This window comes from Xiphias gladius, chromosome 19 (genome assembly GCF_016859285.1).
Source record: "Xiphias gladius isolate SHS-SW01 ecotype Sanya breed wild chromosome 19, ASM1685928v1, whole genome shotgun sequence".
In the NCBI taxonomy this organism is placed as follows: domain Eukaryota; kingdom Metazoa; phylum Chordata; class Actinopteri; order Istiophoriformes; family Xiphiidae; genus Xiphias; species Xiphias gladius.
The window spans coordinates 20,542,525-20,562,698 of NC_053418.1; the positions used below are offsets into that span (position 1 = coordinate 20,542,525).

The 20,174-nt window shown below is 41.9% G+C and overlaps 1 protein-coding gene across 1 annotated transcript; it reads right to left on the bottom strand.

Moving 5' to 3' along the window:
• Positions 1 to 1,627: 1,627 nt before the first annotated feature.
• On the bottom strand, positions 1,628 to 19,669 carry LOC120805449 (rabphilin-3A-like). The gene is made up of 19 exons (XM_040155687.1): positions 19,621 to 19,669; positions 9,084 to 9,173; positions 8,954 to 8,965; positions 8,590 to 8,715; positions 8,313 to 8,442; positions 8,061 to 8,144; positions 7,798 to 7,966; positions 7,622 to 7,666; positions 6,418 to 6,603; positions 6,111 to 6,293; positions 3,716 to 3,795; positions 3,498 to 3,572; positions 2,949 to 3,058; positions 2,691 to 2,817; positions 2,543 to 2,599; positions 2,273 to 2,427; positions 2,108 to 2,189; positions 1,854 to 1,950; positions 1,628 to 1,758 (listed from the first exon to the last, which is right to left on the bottom strand). The coding sequence occupies exons 2-19, from the start codon at positions 9,155 to 9,157 to the stop codon at positions 1,628 to 1,630; spliced, it is 1,923 nt and encodes a 640-aa protein (XP_040011621.1). The 5' UTR covers positions 9,158 to 9,173; positions 19,621 to 19,669.
• Between the last annotated feature and the right edge of the window lie 505 nt (positions 19,670 to 20,174).

Genomic DNA, 20,174 nt, shown 5'->3' on the forward strand with positions numbered 1-20,174 from the left:
CATTCAAAGAATGAGATTAATCTCAATGTCTGCTACCAATAGAGTTGGATAAAAGTCCTATGTTTCGTTGATGTGCTCAGTTAATCATAAATCTATCCTTTGGATGCTATCAGCCCAGATTATTCAGATTACACCGATAGTCATCTAAGTCATGCACCATACGGCCTCTTGCATTAAAGGTATTAACAGGAATGTTATGTGGGAAAAGTGTAAACATTAATGGAATTACAATAGCATTAATTTCTTACAAAGTATATATATCTTGGACCACAAGACATTTCATGCATAGGTTTTTTGTTTTCATCTTTGTTTTGACATTGGAATAACTTGCAAACAGCTGTATAAATTGAGGTCATTCCACTTTGTAAGGTGTGCTTTCCTTGGTTTGCTGTGATTAGTGAACAAACACACACTAAAGCCTTGAACAACTGGGATGTGGCAGAGGGGAAAGCGCCCTGCTTTGTGCAAAGGGTGCGCTGATGTAAAAGACGAGACTGCCCCAGGCACACGAGCACAGTGCATGCAGGTAAAGCCGCACATACTTATGATATAACCTGTTCCACCTTCTCTCTTTGTTAAGCAGAGCAGCCAAATTTGGTAGGGAAACCTGGAAGGAACTTGACCGTGTGCATTCAGTGTAAACACTGCAGTAGAAAACCTCTGAGGTATCCGAGTGAACCGCGAGCTTCAGAAGAGTAGAGGTAACAGGAGGAGAATCCTTTCTCCTGCCAATTTCTAACCACGTCTAAGAAATAATTTGAAAAATAAACACTGTCGCTCACTTTTCTCTAATCGGGCAGTTAATACTTCCCACTAACTCAGAATTCACAGCTTGAATAACCATACATAAAAACTCCTAATGTTTAACTAAGTGTGCTATAATTTTAAATCACAAATCAACAGCAACTGATGAAAGATTCATCTAGCTCATGGTCCACTCACTTATGAATCATCTGTATTTCAGATGTCTATCCTAACCTGAGCAATGTATCAGTATGTAAACATTTCTTCATGGAAATATACACTATGTTCAGGACAGCGGGCACAGTTGAAATATTTTAAGGTGCAGCTGCGTGTTTTCTTATGTCTGTGGCTTGGCATGCTTATACAGTTCAAGTTTTACACCAAGCATGACGTAATCACATGAAAAATCAAAAATAATACCCTGACAGTCTGATGAATTTCAGGCATGAGCTCAATCGAGGCTTTTATGAGCCTAAAAATTGGTTTTGACACCATAACATATTGCTTTTCTTGTTCTGAGATTATGTCAAGTTCAGCACACTATATAACATCACTGACAGGCATGATGGTCTTTATGCAGCTGTTCGTTGACAGATGTCTTAGTTACATTAATGGAATCTCTAATTTATTTTATGCCTCGATTTGTCCCAAAGGCAGATTAAGTATCAGCACAGGCAGAGAAATTGTTAAGAAGAAGAAGAAGGAAAGAAGAGTATACTACATCAGGGAAGAGGACGAATGCGAGCAGTGCCTGTGTGATGGTCAGGTAGTGAAAGAGTAGATAAACACAACAAAATGGGGGGACAAGGTGCTTTAGGAGAGCAATGCAAACCAAGTAGGGAGGATAGGTTTTAGCTCATGCTGCACTTGGGTGGGCGGGCGGTTAATCACTAGCGACGTGATTCTCATTCAACAAAGTATGCCAGCGCTCAATCTTCTTGTCCTTGTTCTTCAGACACTCATACCAGTGCTTCAGCCTCTCTCCTTTGGCAGTGATACCCAGCTGACACCCACCTGTCAGGAGGAGAGGGAGGTGTCAAAAACAGGTGGTGAGCAGGTAACAGTTTCTTTTTGATGCATCAAAGCACTGATACTGAACAAATATTTACCGATGTAGTCGTTGGACTTCCCGATATCATAATCCCACACGGAGATATCTAAAGTCTTCTTAGCAAGTTCGCTGTGTTTGATATCATAGCTGAATTCCTGAAATTTGATCGAGACATTAATTCATCATTTCCAAAGCCACTTCACAACATTATTCCTACCTGAGTTGCAAAAAACACACAGTGTTTTGATAATAACTTGGGAAGAAGCCAATTTTTATTAACTGCAGCTTTTCACCTTGAACTCTCTTACAAACCTCATTAAACTCTGGGTTTAAAGTCCTCTTTTTGATTTGTGTTTTGCACTTGCCCTTCTTCCCCATATCCGGTTTCAGACATCTGTAAGTTAAAACACACAGATAGAATTTGATTTATGTCATTTAGAGAGTCATAAATTTACAATCTGAATGTACTTTACCTACATTTTGACATATGGGTCAGAGTAGCCATTAGCATCCATGGCAGCCAGGTGAACGCAGCGCACAACACCCACAATGAGACGGTTCTGCTGGGAGCTGTACATGAGGGAGATCAGAATCCGACCACGCTCTTCTACCTCTCCGCCCTCTTTCCCTGGCTAAGACAGAGCAGAGGCGTAAAAAGAAATAGTTCAGCGGGACTCTTGATAAGATTTGTATCTACTTCTGATTGAATCTGCCATGTTTAGACATGCTTGGAAATGAAAGCATTGCCTCATCTTCGTAGAGAGCGATGCCTCTGGCCGCCCCAGCTGTTGCAGTTCTCTTCGTCTGCGAAGGGGGAATGAGATTACAGTCGGTCAATAAGAGATTCAGACGAGGAGAACAAAGCGTTGTTTGACTGTAATTGAGTTTCACTCACAGGGACAACTCTCTCGAGACACACGTTAAAGTTTTTCTTCTGGTTCATCTTCAGTTTCTTCAGCGCCACTCGGGTTTCTCCAATAAACTCATTATGCCCAAACTTGTCTTCATCGCAGACAGAAAGCCTGTGGAAATCGAAGGAGAATCTTAATCATACTGACCTGTTACACCCTTAAACGAGTAAAGTAAGGACACATTAAGCTTGAAACATCAATACGGGGCTGTTGCTACTGAGTGTCTGAGGTAGAGTATCCACCTGAGGGTCTTACGCTGCATGTCCTCATCCGTCAGACCGTGGTAGGTGAGCGTCTCGTTCCACACAGGGTTGCGGGTGTTTCTCAAGGTCTTTGTGCGCAGCTTGTTAGACTGTTTGATGTAGGGTAGATCAGGGCAAAGAAATGGAAATATCTCGTGGCAAGTTACCACTACACAAGGTCTCACACATCTGTGGTTTGTGCTATTTTATCACAGTGAGTATCTACATGCTGCTGCTTCCCATCAAAAAGAAGGTTTTGCAAGTCAGACCTGCCCCTTTCTCCACTAAAGCACAATATAATTACACTCCACAATTACTGTACCATCACTACAACTTTTACTTTATTTACAATGTCTCAGTATCTATTTCTAGATATGTGTCCATGTCAATTTTATGAATTCTGTCAATTCAAACCACAAGGTGTCAGGCTTGAGCCAGCAGAAAGGCCTCTCGTCATCCAAAGGGGTCTAAAATCAACAACCCTCCTTTTTTGCTTAGCAGGATGTCGAGGCAAGAAATCTTTTAATGTAGGAAAGGGGCGTCTTTTACCTTACTAGCCCCTGGCAGCAGATGAATCTTGACATAAGGATCTGCCAGTCCATTTGAGTCCATGGGCTTCAGTCCCTAGGGAGAAAAAGAGCAGTGTCCATCACATCATCACGAACAGCAGAGAGCAGTTAAGCTAAAGTGCCATTCAGGAGCTTTTTAACATAAACCACTTGATTGTAATGTCCCTCTGTGTGAGAGAATGAGGAGAATAGTGGTACCTTTGCTTTGAGGATGCTACAGTGGAGGCTGTTGATTTCCTGTTCATAGTGCAGACTAAACTCTAGAGAGCCCAGAGTGGCTGAAAGAGATCAAGACCAGTCATCACATTAGAACACAGAGACACAGCAAGTCTGCTCTTAAATAATTAAAAGTATAAATACAAAAGGGATAAAAAGGGATTGTAAAAGAATATAATCTAGAGGGAGATATTGCAATTCTTAAATGGTGTGCATATGACTCAGACTTTACTCCCAATAAATTGTGAGTAAAGCCAGATTTAAGGACTGGAGGGCTAAAGGCTAAACAGTTCTTTGCAATATTATGAAGGAAGGAACACTGCTCAGTTTTGAAATGCTTAAAAAGAAACACGAAAAAACAAGAGTTTTATCAGTATCTGCAGGTGTGACATTATGTTTACATGAAGGTGAAAAAATGTAACCGAAGCAAGTACGTGTCTTATAAAATGGTTTAGAATAGCATATAATGCAGAAGAATCATTTCATGCATATATAAAGGTCTGTTAAATCTTAAAACAAGTATACACACAGTATATTAAAACTAAATGGGAGAAGGAAGGAGGGATAATTATATCTGAGGAAGAATGGACAACAATATGGAGGTATCAATGGAAGTCCACCAGCTCACAGAAATGGAGGGATTTTGGTTGGAAAAACCTGATAAGGTATTTTATTACACCCTCTCAGAAATCCCACTATGATAGTAACCTCCATGTTTGCTGGAGAAACTGTTAAAACCACTACCATATTTACTGGGATTGCACCATTATCAAAGACCGTTGGATATGGATACACAATGCCCTACAAGACATTTTTAAACGTGAAATGCCCCTGGAAAGAAAGACCATATATTTTGGTTATTAACTGCAAAAATGGTTATTTTCACAAATCAGTGATTATGTTGTAAAGAAAAGATCACCCCCTGCTTGTAAATGTTGTTTTCTTCTTTATATGTACCTTTGATAAGTACTATTATTAGACTTGTGGCAAACATGACTATATGATATATATGTACAGTATCTGAAAAACATCTTATAGAAATGTTTGATGCTGAATAAAAAAAATTGGAAATAAATCAAAAATAAACTACAAAAAAAAAAAGGAATATAAAGGGGAAATATGCTCTTGTAGTGAAAAAACACGCAACTCGTGAATAGAAGTGAGAATAAGTACCAGCCCAGAATAGACAGAAAGGACAGACAATAAATTCTACTGACAAGTCTTCACCTACACTCATGAAACATTCACAGCCTTCTATTTACCTTAAGTAAACTGCCGAAAAATCTCATTACAAAGCAGGGGCATATGATATAAAAGAAACCAAATAAACACTCAAGTCTCAAAAGGAAGACATTCAGAAAATAAGGTTCCAGGTAAGAAAACAAAAACTGAAGTGCTGCCCACACAAATTTTCTTTGGAAGAGTTTAACTGCCTAGCATAGCTGTTGGGGGACAAAATAATCAAATGTCATTTGTTAATTTTTTTCTTATGTAACTGGTAACTTTCCTGGGCTGAGATTTGCCCACAAAACTGAAGAAGTTATAACCAGCTGAGTAAGAACCAGTCAGCACCACAGGACCTACCTGTTCTAACCATCCCAACTCCAAAGAAAACCATTGCTATGTCTGCCATTTTCACTCCCAACACTGGCGACTGGATCAAACACAAGGGGAATCTATATCCTGTTAGATCCTGTTGTATCTCAAATTATTTGCAGAGCTCCCTATTCCCAGACCTTAATAAAATAAATTAACACCCAATCCCCAGGAGAGAGAAAAAAGGCCGTTTGACGCTGCAGGCACAGAACATGAATGGCATGGCACCTTTCTCGTCATTAAAATGGGATATGGGATATATGAAAAAAAAAATAAAAAATGAATGATGACCTATCTTATGTATCAGTATTGGTTTGGTGATTCACATCCTGATACACACCTTCTTCTGCTTTAGTTCCTCGGATGTTGATTTTCATGCTTCAGTAACATGGAGCTTATCATTTGTCATTTTCTACCCAGCTCAATAGATGCTGCTGGAACAATACTTGCTGTTTGCTAGGACTATTGGGCAATTTACAGATATAAATTATGACCACCAGACTAAAAGGCAGAAATCAAGCATCAACAGAGGATGACTCAGAATCCCTAAGGGGAACAGAAATGCTGCCAAATTAAGGGCAACAGTGCCCAACACTGTATGCTGCGTGACGATATGTTTTGCGTTATTTAAAAGAAACAAAACAAAACACCCCATCTGGTGCTATTTACCTGAAATGAGCAGAAAGAAATCATTAAAGTTAAAACTGAACATGAGGTTAAATTAAACTCGATACATCAGCCACACTACTCCATCAGAAGAGTGAGCAGATGGTGTACTCACTGGCTTCATCAGAGTCATAGTCATTGGCCTCCTCCTCCTCCTCAGCTGGGGGAGGCTGCTGTCGGACGGGAACTGCACCGTACGCAGTGGGCTGCCTCCTGTCCTCTCTTACTGCAGGAGGCGCTCTCTGCTCTGGAGGAACTGCACCAGAAGAGTAAGCACCTCCATCTCCTGCCACTGGGCCTACAACCACATTCAATCATGTTTGACCGCACAAAATGACACCACTGGGGATGCAATATTTGGATAAAGCTGGGGACTCTGTATAAGGACATGAGCAAAGGATTGTGTCCCAGCTGTCTCTCACCCTGCTGGGCCATGGTGGCCAACGCGGCAGGGTGTGGTCTGGAGCTCTGGACGGGTACCATCTTCTTCATCACCACTGGGCTGCCCTGCCCTGCCTCTTGAGGGCCAGCCCCGCCCATAGCCATGCGCACAATTGATGATTTAGGGGCCACAGGCGGGTAACCAGCACGGCCGTGTGGCTCTGCTCCTAAAAATAACCAGGAATAGCATAATACAGTAAACACACAGACACATACAATCACACCACTTCAGGCTCGTACTGCAGTGGAATCTGTAATACTCCCAAGTCTCTCTGGATACTTTTGATGTTGCAGCTTTTTCATTGCAAAGGCATTGACCTACATACATTAAAACAAGCTGTGGCAGCCGACTATTGTACATGCAGGAGCTATACAGTCTGCCTGTCCGCTCCAGCAACCCTTCTGTATTATGGGGAAATCGCATTGCAAAGGTAATCACGCTGAAAGTGTGAAGTGATACAATGGGACCCATCGTGCAAGCACCACCTGGAGGCTCATCCCATGTCACGGCATGCGCTTTCTGACAGCTTATTTGAGCTCTTCATCCCCCTCTTCTGCAACAGTGGGCGGTACTGCCAAATTTGGGAAGGTGAAAAAAGGTTTGGTGGCTGGGAAAAGAGCAATGAGAGGTGGGATTGCGAGAAGACTCATTTACAGATGCTGATCTAATGAGACTGAAGAGGTGGCCCTTTGAAAAATAATTTAAAGTCAGACTGCAATTAAAATCCATTTTTGCTAAGAAATAAGTATGTACTGTACAACCTTAACAGGTTTAAGAGACAGCTTGAATCGCTAAGAGCCAAGCCAACACTGTGGACTTGAGAAAGGGTAAAAAAGGAAAAAAAAAAAACCCTCCTTGTATTAATGTGTGTAGTTTATACATTGTAGTGATTTCTTCTCAGGGCATCAGATGTTAGTCTGCCATGGGAAACGCCCACCCAGAGGCTTGTGGCTTAGATGCTGTTTCCATAATAAGTCCTCCTCTTAAAAATATCCTATTTTGAAAAATATGCACAATAGCTTCAGTATTTAGTTTATTTCCTTACGCAGAAAGTGATGAGAATTAAAATCTCAGTTCAGCTTTAAATATCAACAGGCAGCACTGCTGAGAAATGTAAATCTCGCATGCGGTTCAGGTATTTTGGCAGATCCCGTTGTTAAGATTTCTAGATATTAAAAACTTGCCTGAATCTTGCTGCTCAAAGGCAGGGACCTGACTCTGACCCTGACCTAAGAGAGACATAATGTGAACCAATTGTGACGCCAATCATAAAAGGTGATAAGGACCTGCCAGTTGCCTAATGTGAAAGTTCATAATGACTGAAAATGACTGTAGCCTAAAGCTGAAGGGCTGTGTGTACCTGTAGGTCGTGGTTGGGTTACTGCCTCCCTGGGCTCAGAGGTTTGTGGCCCATGGGGCTCTGCCACCTCCTGGGCACCTGCCTCTCTCGGTTTAGATAATGGCATGGGTGATGGCAGGAAATGCTTAGGAAAACCTTTGAAGAACCAGGCACCAGACCTCTTCCACACCTGAGAAAACACAAAAATATATATATTTGTTATAGGCTTTCCAACAAACAATTTAATTCTTTTATTTGTTCACTGCTGTATTTGTTGCGCTCACCTCTCGCTGTTCTCTGCAGATCTTGCAAAGCCACACAGCGCGTGGCCGACTGCTACACTGTGTACCACACTTGGTACACATGTTCTACACGACAGGATAAAAGAAAAGATTTCCAGCTGCCATTTACAGTGTCAGTACAAATACACAGCTCATATAGCATGACCTACTGTGTTTTCTCAACGTTAGCGTGAATCGCAGCAGAGGAGCGTGTTAGTTTTTGCTTTGTAACGATTGGCTGACTCATTACCCTACCTTTTTGCAGTCCTCACACACCACTGAGCTGACGCCAGGTGAGCCCAGCTGCTCGCCACACAGCAAACAGCGGGACACTCCATCCCCACACACAGTCTTCTTCATGTCGTCCAGGCGGTTTATCAAGCGCCTGCAGCAGCACAGGGTGAAATCTTACTTAAAATATCACCTTTAATTATCCCAGGTCAAAATGTTTGCATGTCATTAGTCTCAACAGGGGATTTTGTTTTTAAATACAAATATCCAAGAAAAAACTGCATGTTTTACAGTCTCTTACCCAATTCTCTCCTGCTCCATGGCCTCCATTTTCTCAGCACGGGCAATCACACTGTTTATAATCTCTTTCTCTTCATCTGTCAGGTCTGGACCAGGACCAGGGCCTGGCTGCATGGTCCAGTTGCCCCTGTCGGTCAACATATTCTCCAGGTGAGGTCAAACTACCTCTATGATTTTATTAAATGATATCCAATCGCACATTTGCAAACACTCTTCACATTCGGTGTTTGAACAAACAGAGCAAGCACAGTGAATGACTGAACATGCGTTTGCAGCATCAACACATTACACTGCTCTCTGACCAGTTACAGAGCAGAAACACACAGTGAAGATAAGAGAGGTGGAGAATGAGTTGATCTACTTACTGCTCTTTTTCACTGTCACAGATTGCACATCAGAGAGATGCAGGTGAAACAAAGGAGGGCACAGTTTAGTGTGGATGTCGCCATTAGAAAATGGTTAACAAAACAGAAATGTTCTGACAATCATGCTTACCTAGAGTGCATGTTCCTCTGCCTGTCGTTGGACATCCAGCGATCCGAGCTGCCGCTCATCACTGTATCCGTCATGCTGCACTATTGCAGTCTGCAGGTGGATAGAAAAAGAAACACAGACATGAGTTCAGCATGAAATAGTCAAGAAAACTGTAACTTTAGCTCTGTATTTAGAGGACTTAATTTGGGTGGGAATGAATGCTTTCGTCAAGTATAATCAGATGTCATTAGACTCATGACTAGAGTCTGACTTGTCCAAACTATGTAAGTCCACACTCACAGCCATCCTCTATCCTTGTCTCATGCTTATGCAGCACTCACTTAACTGCCACCATAGACAGTACTGGCCTTAAATTTCCAAGTCACCAGATACACTTCCTTTAATCATCACACTGATGTAGGGCTAACTAAAAAGGTAGCTAATGAGCACCTCGCATTGGTGACCATAATGATCCAAACAACCCAACGACAAAAATCAATTATACTTTCCACAAAAGTAATAATCCTTTTTTCCCCCTTCAACTACTTGCTTCCTAGGAATTTACATACTGAGACTGAAATAGCAAAAAAAAAAAAAAAAAAAAAAAAGTCAGCTGCTAGTGGCAATGTAAGCATGATTCCCGGTGCCAATTTTACAGCCTAATCAGTACCATCTCCTCTTGGCAAGTCTGTTTTATCAAATTCTTCCCACAGACATATTCCACCACTAAATGGACACAGGGAAACACTGCCAAGACATAACATACACACGATGTAAAATACCAGGCTAATCTATGCTGACATACAGTGGTTCTAACACGGATAGGTAGCTTAGCGTATGTATGGCAATGGGGGAAAAAAAGCCAATGATACCCGAGCCCTCCTCTACATTAGTAACCAGAGTGAAAGTGGGATGGTCTGGGTCATTTAAATTTATGTGCGCTTTCCACGTAAGGGCGGAGGAGATAAGGTCGCACAAATTGGAGGAGGCAAGGCCAATTATTTTAACAGCTGTAAGTGAGTAAGTTTAAGTAAGTAAGTGAATTGCTTCCAATACACATTTGAAAGAAACAGATGCTTCTATATAGCAGGGGTGGTTAATTATTATATTCAGGAGGAGGAGGTGAGCTTTCACTGACAGGGATGACTAAGACTCTTAGCGTTACTGATTGTTCATAGTGTGTTGGCTGAAGCCAGGTTTTTATCCAACGTGATGTCTGTGTATTTACGGTTCTCAACAATTTACACTCTTTCTCCAGGGATGCTGGTTGGACTGGGTGTGGGTTCAAGTGCTATGGGTAGGCGGATGAGCCCTTCAGAAGATCTGTAGGAAGTTATCTTCACTCCACGTGGTGAAATCCAGAGTGGATTGTTTGGGGTCCAGAAGAGAGTCACTGTTGCTGAGGAGGAGTCTACGGAAGGCTGTGTCGTCGGAGTATGTAAAGTACATGATGCCCAGAGATAAGTACAAGGTACGAAAACAGGCCAACAGTGCTAATGATGACAGTGGGAAACAGTGAGTTGTCACCAGCAAAGTGATTTAATCTCAGAGTGACATGGAAAAGATGATACAAAGATGTCAACAGAAATCACTGAGGCGAGTCTGCTGATTGTGTGTGTGCGTGTGCGTGTGTGGCTGCCCCTGTGCAACCGACTTAGAGCTGCTCCAAGTATCTGCCAGACAATGCATGAAGGGATGCTCCTGCCATACAGCAGTGTATGTCCTGAGGGGCAACGCCAGCAGTCAGAGAGGACCAGCGGGCTACGAAAAGGAGAAACAAGAGGAACAAAAAGCCTCTCTGGAGCCTCAAATATCGAGAATTGTGATGGGGTAGGACGAGGAAACTTCAGGTACTGTATTGGCGAGAGTGGGAGAGATACAGTCAGAAATGTATAATGATGAATGCTAAAAGGAAAGTCAATCATTTTCTCGTCTTCAGCTTTTCATAGCAGTAGAACCTTGGAGAAAGGGAAAGATGGAGTGAAAGGGAGGGATGTGCCACTGCCTCCCTCATTCAGCTGCCCGTATAATGCTGCGTAATGTTAGGCTACATACCTTTTGAGTTCTAATCTGTTGCTGCACTGCCTGCAGGATTCACAGAATAACAACAAATTCTCTGTGCTATCAATAGACACTCTGGGTGTTGGCTTTTCCCTCTGATGCTGCTGCTGCTGCATCCAGCCAACAGCGGCAGAACACAGTCTTTCAGGGAGCATTAGTCTTTTCCCCACTTTTCAGCAGCAATCTGACGGCTCACACATTACTCTGACTGTACGGTGTACAGTATAGTGTTTACACTGAGGCTCTCGAGCGTGGCCCTCCGTCATTTGACAAAATGAATAATCCCAACTTTGTCCAACATGATCGTCCTGGAGAGGTGGATGGAGAGAGACGGATGGGAGGGGGGCATTCAGACTTGGGCTGGGTAATCACTGACTCAGACAAGGCAGAACTCTCTGGTGCTGGCGATAGATATTACTGCATCACAGAAGTGGACTCTTCGCCGAGGTGACAATCCAATTAGCATTCAGGAGATAGTCTGAAGGATCATATACATACTTTTCTCATAAAGAGCTGTCAGCATAGGCTTTCATGCCTTAGACATAGGGAAGTACTGCCTGGATTTATCTGTTGTAGAGTCAGAGAGGGTTAACATCTCAAAGGGTTTCAAATGTACATATTCAAAAATGTACCTAAGGCAAATTATAATGGAATGTCATATTGAGCCATGTTATTCTACAGTTATGACACCATTGTGACCCTCAGACCGTCAACCTCTGTGCTGTTGAGGTTATAAATGCAACTAATTTGCATCATCTGTGAATTGGTGCAATGGTCATTTAGTACGTGTTTTCCTCGCATATAGGATGATTCAGTCAGGGGGTGGGTTCTTCTCTGGAGAGCAGCAGATATTCTCATGAGTTGTTTTTTTTCTTTTTCTTTTTTTTTTTTTTTTTACAAAATCTCATGAAGCTGGCAAAGTCGATCTGCAAAGTGGTGCCCAGCAACTGTGCAAGCAAGCACACAATAGTGTCTGCAAATACACTAAGCATTACTATTAACAGATCGTGTGTGAGATGACAACGGGAAAGACCAGAGGGAGAGCATCGACTCTAGATAAGTCATCTGCCTGATCATCATAAGTCATTCACCAAGCAGGATCTCCCCCGTACAGGATTTCATATGGGGGTGGTGAGGACCAATATAGAAACCTGTGTCTCCTCCTCAGGGTATGAGAGGATAGCCAGCACAAATCTGCATCTCTACTTATCAGTGATGTATGCAAGCACAACTCCCAGAGCACACCCTACACATTTTCCCTCCTTTTTTAGAAACAAAGCCATGCATTCTCCTTGGATACTTGAAGTGAGCAGCTGTGCGGATTAATGTTGTTATGTGACTTTCAATAGCAGGTGTATGACTCATTTCTGCAGAATATATGACTGGAATAGACTGGAATAAGACCACCTTCTAATGGCCGACATTCTGACATTTTTTCAAGATTTTGGTACTTGCTTGTGAAGAACTGAGGAAAGCAGGCAGGGTGGACCATTATGGATACGTCACTGAAAGCTTAAGAGGGGATGGGGACAGAGGGAAGAGAGTTATCTCCCTTGTACTGAGATCGGCAAGAAAAAAAAAAAAGGGTAAAAGCAAAACTTTACTCCAGTGTTTTCATCAAACTGTCAAGCAAGTTTTCCTATAACAGGGTTATAAATTGACAGAAAGCTATTTGTCGATGGCCGATTAAGTCATTTGATCATGTCATCTTTGAAGAAAAATGCCAAACATTAGCTGTTTCCAGGTCATCATATGTGTGGATTTGCTGCTTTTCCTTTCTTTGGTGTTTTTATATAATATATAATATATATATTGAATATCTTTGGGTTTTGGGATTTTGGTCGGACACAACAAGCAATCTGAAGACATCACCTTGTGTTCTGGAAAACTTTGATTTGGCATTTTTCACAGTTTTCTGGCATGTTATAGACTAAATGATTAATCAAGTAATCATAAAGAGTAGACAGATTAATCAGTAATGAAGAAAAAAATGGGGCGCTGAAGCAATTTTACCTGTATTTAACACTTGAGGGACCATCTCTAAGTAAAATGAGTCTGACTTTGTTGACACTATTCACACATAATAACATATTTAAACAAAACTAGAGCAATTGTGCCATTCATATTATTTGTGCCCTATTTGTAGATGTGTTGAATATAATGAGGGTGAAACACTACGTGGTGCTTTACTTGAATTCCAGGGCAAAAATTCCCTTGCCATCCTCCAAGAAGGACAGTTCTAAAATGGGTTAATGAGAGTTGCAGATCAAAGTCCCACAATTGGTTTCACTTTCATTTATCTTTCATCAGGCCTCCATTCATATTTTGATGCCTCGGGCTAAAACTTACTTAGGTATAACGGAGGTCGCCTTAAAGCTCTGCTGTAGCCACCCCCCAATTGTTCACCAGCCCTTTCCATTGGCCACTGCAGTGGTCCCTGTGGACTCAGATCAGCACTTTCTCCCAAACCATTTTCCAAGGTGCTGATGCTAAGTAGAAGCCATAGTTGATATTCATATCCGCACAGCGTAGCCAATAATTTAATAATCCTGGTGAAAGCACACACATTTTTTTCAGGTTGCTGTGACCATTAATGTTTCATCAGCTATAACACACTATGCTTCTTCCTATTAAAAGACAAAATAATCTTGCAAGCCATGCAGAGTTTTTCACCTTGCTGCAGGAAACTAGCTCAGCTACAACATTTTTTAAACCTAGCCATTACTCGGCTTATACTGCCTTGTGAGACTTTCCATTCATAATTTATCATGTTGTGAAATTGAGAGCAAGATGGTTCCACCAAGCAACCCTCAAAGGATTAATCTATCCAAAAATATTTATGTTGTGAGAATGGATATTTGACATATGGTTAATGTGATACCTTGTCTTCTACTCTTTTTACCATAGTGTCAACAGTTACAAATTGTGAAATACAAATACAAAAATGGTGAAAGAAAAAAAATGAGAAATACAGTAAGTACATTTTCAGCTTAAATGGGAAAAAATTCAAATCTAAATAGCTGGGTTAAAGAAGAGAAGGAAAATAGCATATTTTGCTTCATTCTAATTTTTCTTCTGCTACCATCTGGCTTGGCAGCAACTCAGATTGTTTTATGTATTATGAAACAGAACACAGCCTGAGATTCTCAGACAGGAGAGTCTTGGCTGATCTACAGTTTCGACTCAAGTCCTGCGGTGATCTGGAACATCATGCCTGAGCAGGGAAGACTGAAAAAAGTCTTTTTCTTTTAAATCTCTCCTAAATTCACATCTATAAATACAGAGCCAATCAGAAGTAAATTTTTTCAATATGAAAATCTTTTGTTCAGAGGGGAGGCAATCTTTAAACTAGATATTACAAATATACAGCCAGGTTAGCTGTTAATCCCCAAGATCATTTTCTATCATGCTACTACCCCAATTTCGAAATCAACACCTTACTGTTGATTATAAGAGTATATGACTTGTATGACTGAATAAAGAATTTGATCCCAATAGAGATGGATGCAAATAACTAAAAAAAAAAAAAAAAAACACAAAACTTGATGACTGTAAAGTAAAGCTCATTAATAAGTATTGCTATGTTATTGTTGAATTATTAGTCATCTATAGACCTTCACTAAAATGTCCTAAAAAACATGAACAAGTTGACAATACCTTGACTCACACGTAGGCTACATGTCATCAGAAAGTACGACCAGCAGTTTGACCAGCCGCTCCTCCACATTCTGTAGTGGGCTGGTGGTAGGTGGATTTAAAGTCAAAACGAAATTCAAGACCCTTACAGACGTTTTTACAGACAGCAAAATGTACAGTCTTAAAACTGGTTCTGCCACACAGCTGATCAGGCCCTGAGTAGGGTTATGAGTGTTGTTCGAGCAGTAAAAAAAATGCTATCAAGACAAAGATTTGTGCACGAAGACTAATGTAACGTGGCTCAGACCGGAAACCCTTGGAGGACTGCAGAGGGACGAAATGACAAGTAATAAGGAAGAGTCTTCAAATGTGCTAAAAATCACTCACATCGTGGAATCAAATGGCTGCAGATTTTACTTTGGAGGCTAAGGTGCTAATTTTTAGCCACATTCACTCATGTCATTGTGGATAGCAATGTCTGTCTGCCAGTCGGTCAGTCCACTGCTTTGGTCCAGACTAAAGCATCTAGACATCTATTAGATGGATTGTCATGAACAGACATTTGCAGTCTCAAGAGGACGGATTTGGTGACTTTGGTGATCTCCTGACTTTTTAAACCAGCGCCACCTTCAGGTGACATTTCTCATTTGTCTAATACTAATCTAATACTATAACCAAATTAATGACAGTCCCATCAGCCTCCGGTTTACTTTGTATTTGGTGCTAATTAACAAATGCTAGCATGCTAAACTTAGATGGTGAACATGGTAAACTTTATACTTGCTAAACATCAGCGTGTTAGCATTATCATTGTGAGCATATCAGCATGCTGAAGTAAGCAGTTAGATCAATGCACCACTTGATGGTAGGCTCTTGCTCAAATTCAACACAAGCAACCAAGGTATTTTTTTAAGTTGTGTCCTGTATACACCAGAATTATTAGCATCCTTAAAATGTGCCATTGATTTCTCAGGTTTGATCAGCAGAAAGAACTCATGATAGATTATTGGATGTCAAGTAATTCATTTACATTCCTCCCGTCTCTGCGCACTGATCCTAAATCTCATGATCATTTGGTCTTGTCAACTAACTAACTCTTCACAGTATTCAGCCATGGATGTCTAATGCTCACACACCAGGCCTGCAGGGCGAGTGGGGAGACAGGGTAGGACGGACCAAAAAAAAAAAAAAACACGAGGTAGCCACCCACTCCCTGTTGCATGGCACAACTCCATCCATCCTCCATAGAGGAGTGTGAGATGCCAACACGCTGAGGCCTGGACCTGCAAGATTGTAAAGCACTGCACCAAGAAGCCCTCCACTGCAGGAGGAAAACATCACTCAGCATTTCTTAATTATTTACAACTCTCATCCCCTTTGCTTTTCACTCTTCTCTTTAAGGTGTTATTGCACAGTGTATGTACTCGCACCTCTATCAGACATTATGTACAGAACAGTGACTTGGGGGAGAAAAAGATCACAGAGGGTCAGACAGATTGAGAAATGACTGTGCTCTATTTTGGGAAACCGTATGGATGTTTGTCGGTCTTTTAGGTCTGCGGCATCGACAAATTATCCATGTTTTCACTCAGACAATGGCGCTGACAGCGACCATCTGCGGAACCATCTGTGAGGACTCTTCACCTCTCAAATGTGAGAGTGTCGCACCGTTTCAAATACACACAACTACATCCTCTATACAGGCATGGCTCCAGGCCCCACATTGCTTGAGAACAAACAGGAAAGACCATCCAGTGACCGACAAGCTACCGTGCTGTTATCCTGCTATCACTGTTGGCGCTGTCCAACAGACCTAGAGCGGGTGGGCGCGGGTGACTTTCATTCTTAAATCAACACAACACACACTGAATGAGCAGGCCGTATCCCATAGCTTTGACCACCAGTAATCATTCTCAAATTTATATCTGCTGACCCACATTTTCTCAGACATTTTGATGTCATTCAGAGACCTCTTTTGTCCAGGCCTTATTATAGAACTATAGAAGTAAACAGCTGTCGGACACGGAGCACTCAATTAAGTGCACTCCAGCAAGAGCCTGCAGCAAGTCTCAAATATGCCTTGACTGATGGTGATTCATCCTTGTATGCTCCAGAGGTAAGAGGCAGGACTTTGAGAACTGGCTGCTGATGCATTAGCCAGTCATGCTCCTTCAATTTCCTTCCATCTTATCTCGGGGAAACAAGTATTACCAGACAGGGCCGTTAAATCAGTGCAGTAAAGGTCTGTTGTAAAGACACTATGCATCTATTTCCTACTAACCAGAAGTAACCTACAGCTGGTGGTCTGTTGAGATAAACTGCATGGTTCCTAACATATAAGGACACAAGTCAGATCTCCTATCAGTGCCTCAGTGTGATTGCCATGAATCCGTCTCTTGGTTGCTCTGCTTTTTAGATCTGGCACAGCTCAGCTGCTGGATATCTGACTGCTCCCACTTGTTCCACCAGCAAACTAGCAGCTGCAATACCCCTGGGTGTTTTTAGTGGATCTCTCTTGGCAGACAAGAGCCTGTTCTAGTCTGGAAATACTGCAAGATGAAAAATTAGCTTTGCCCCCAACTTCTGAGACAAAAACTCCTGTCGGGGAGCTGGGCTGTGTGACTTGAAATGCAAAGTTTGTTTATTCAGCCCTCACTCTGAGCCTCTGGAAAACAGCATTACTGCAGCTACAACATATGCACAGAAGTCGATATATTCAACTAAATATAAGTGTTGTAGATTATAATTAGTAGTGGACAGGTAAGAAATGTTGCTTATACATAGGCTGGTGTTTATAGATTAAATCACAGGCTGATACTGTTTTAGATTTTTGACTCCATGCTCTCTTGGGGGAACTTTGTCTAAAGGCCACATTAATTACATCCATCTTTTCCAATATGCCACAGTGTTTAGGCGGATCTAATCACCAGTTTCAGCCATGCTGGTGAATCGATTCTCATCCACCTCTCTAATGAAAATTTAAAGATGAAGCCACTCCCTTCTGAAGCTCGGCCACAAATGGCAGAATAATCTCTCCTATGACAAATTTTGATAAATATGCTCAAAAGCGGGGCGCAGAAACCAAACAGATATTTAGAGTACAACATATAAATTGGGTTCTAAGCTCCATATATGGACTGTGAAGAGCACAGAGGAACATAGAATCATGCACCTTTACCAACTGTGGCCATGGTAACAGCAAGATCAGAAGATGAGAATCAGAATGCTTGCATGTGTGTCCACCAGCCTATGTGTTTGCAGTAGACTGTACCTGTGCCAAATTTCAAAGCCCATGCAGAACAAGTCATTACTGCAATAACAGTGCCAGTGGATCATCAAGAAACGTGGTTGCATTTTGTCAGAAATGATTCATCTGGTTTGGATGGTTCTTAACACTCATAGTTGAAAAGACAGCATGGTTAGAGAAGAAGACGAGCTGAAGACATGGGATTGTGGGTATACTCGCTTCGTATTCTTCAGCTTTAAATAATGCAGTTAGTGTGCAGAGCACTCACTTCATTTCTCCATCTTTTTTCACCTTTTTCCCTAAACACCCGTGTTTCTTAGTGCTCTTCCAACAAGCAATTTTCCTCTTTTCTCTCTTGCCTAATTCCATTCTTCCTCTGAGAACAGTGTGAGGCTGGCAAACAGACAGAGAAATACAGAGGGAGAGGTACCAGCATAAATAAGGGTGTCGTCCAATCACTACTGTGGTTGCTCATGTGAGAGGAGGCAGCTGCAGATATCTCTCAGACCGTTCATTCAGTCTTTTCTTTTCTCCCCTCCCCCATTTAATCCCTATGCTTCAGGTCTGTAAGAGGAGTTGGAGATGGTGGAACTGGGAGGTGGATTCCCAGATTCTTTTTCTCTGTTCTACCTCTGTACCAACAATAGCACCAATGAACTGGACAGGTCCAATAAGTCGGTTTACAACACACACACTGCTCTGACCGTCAAAGTGTAATAACCCACCGTTGCAGGATGAGAAAACACCACAACAAGTAGGCAACTGAATCACCTGTCCTGTGACACAGCTGGAGTTGAGAGCTGCCCTGCCCAGATCAGCATTTGGAGGCATCACTTATTTTTTTCTTCCTGGTCTGCAGGCACATCAAGCCCCAGTGTGCACTCCTAAAAATCCTGCAGCAACGCCCAGGGACCGCAACCACACAGTCTCCCACATGACTTAGCCTACCGTGTCTGTCTTCTTATATCAGATCTGCAACAAGGTGCAGTAGTGCAGCCCGCCACCACTCTTTATTTTAATTCATCTTCAAGGGGATTAATACCAGCCACACCAAGAGTTATATTTACCTGCCATTCATGAATAAACCGAGGACATAAGCATAACACCAAAGCATGCTGTAGTAAATCAATGCAACAATTCAAAATAAGAGGGTAATCAGCTCTAACAACACCTCTGCCTGACTGACAGGAACATGCTGCTGCAGAGCAATGTTTTCAGTGAGACATGTTTTCCCCAAAACAAAGGAATCAATCACATGTTCATTTACATCACTGAGCATCACTGGTACCTCACATAGGTTAATTAGCAGCGGCTCCATGCATATTGGGCGCTCTGCACACATTCACAAATCTCCCCTTTTCATTCAAATGACTCAGTAAGTAAAAGGGTCATAAAGGCAATGCAAACGGGTTCCATCAAATTAACAAATACAAGCGATGAATCACGTTCGTTCATACGAGCCCATTTCCAGCTCCTCTCTGTTGTGAATGAAATGCTGCATTCATTCAACTTGTAAATAAGAAATGCTAATGCACCAGACGCAGTAATCGCACAGAAATTTCAGGGTGAGGATGCAATGTTTGCAAATCCTTGGAAGGAGATCGTAAAGCCTACCTGAGAATCCAGCCTCGTTCCTCTCTCCCCCTTCTCTCTCTCAGGGAGCTGTCAGGCAATGATGCGGACTAAATTTCTGTGCAGCACTTGGATTCGACCACAGTGTCAGTCATTGCGCATGGTGCCTGTCACCACAACCCGTGTATTTATTTATTCATTTATTTAATTTTTTTTTTTTTCTGTGCCCGGAGGAGTAGTCTGTTGCTCGAGGCACAGCGGAGCTCCACAATGCGTGGGAACCCGTCTTCTAGCCTGCGTGTAGGACGGAAAGCCCTTGGTACCCTGGGAAGGAAACCCCTGGATATGAAGTGGGAACACTGATGCTTAAGTGGACAGTCATCACCTGATCCAATTGTCTCTATAAAAGCGCACAGTGGCTAAATTTGTCTCATCATCCATGCAGCCCTATTCAGAAATCACTGTCACTTTTATAAGATTATGAATTGGATTGTGGTGGTTCGTAACTGCGCTTTATGGTATTAACATACAGATTACTACATTACTACATATCGTATGGCTGCTCAAAGTTTTATTGGCACTGAATGCAAAGCTTT

Coding starts and splice junctions, on each gene's coding strand:
- LOC120805449 (XM_040155687.1), bottom strand. CDS start 9,157: ATGACGGATACAGTGATGAGCGGCAGCTCGGATCGCTGGATGTCCAAC. Junction 6,294..6,417: donor GGCCACCATGGCCCAGCAGG/GTGAGAGACAGC, acceptor ATGTGGTTGTAG/GCCCAGTGGCAGGAGATGGA. Junction 1,759..1,853: donor GAAGTCCAACGACTACATCG/GTAAATATTTGT, acceptor TCCTCCTGACAG/GTGGGTGTCAGCTGGGTATC.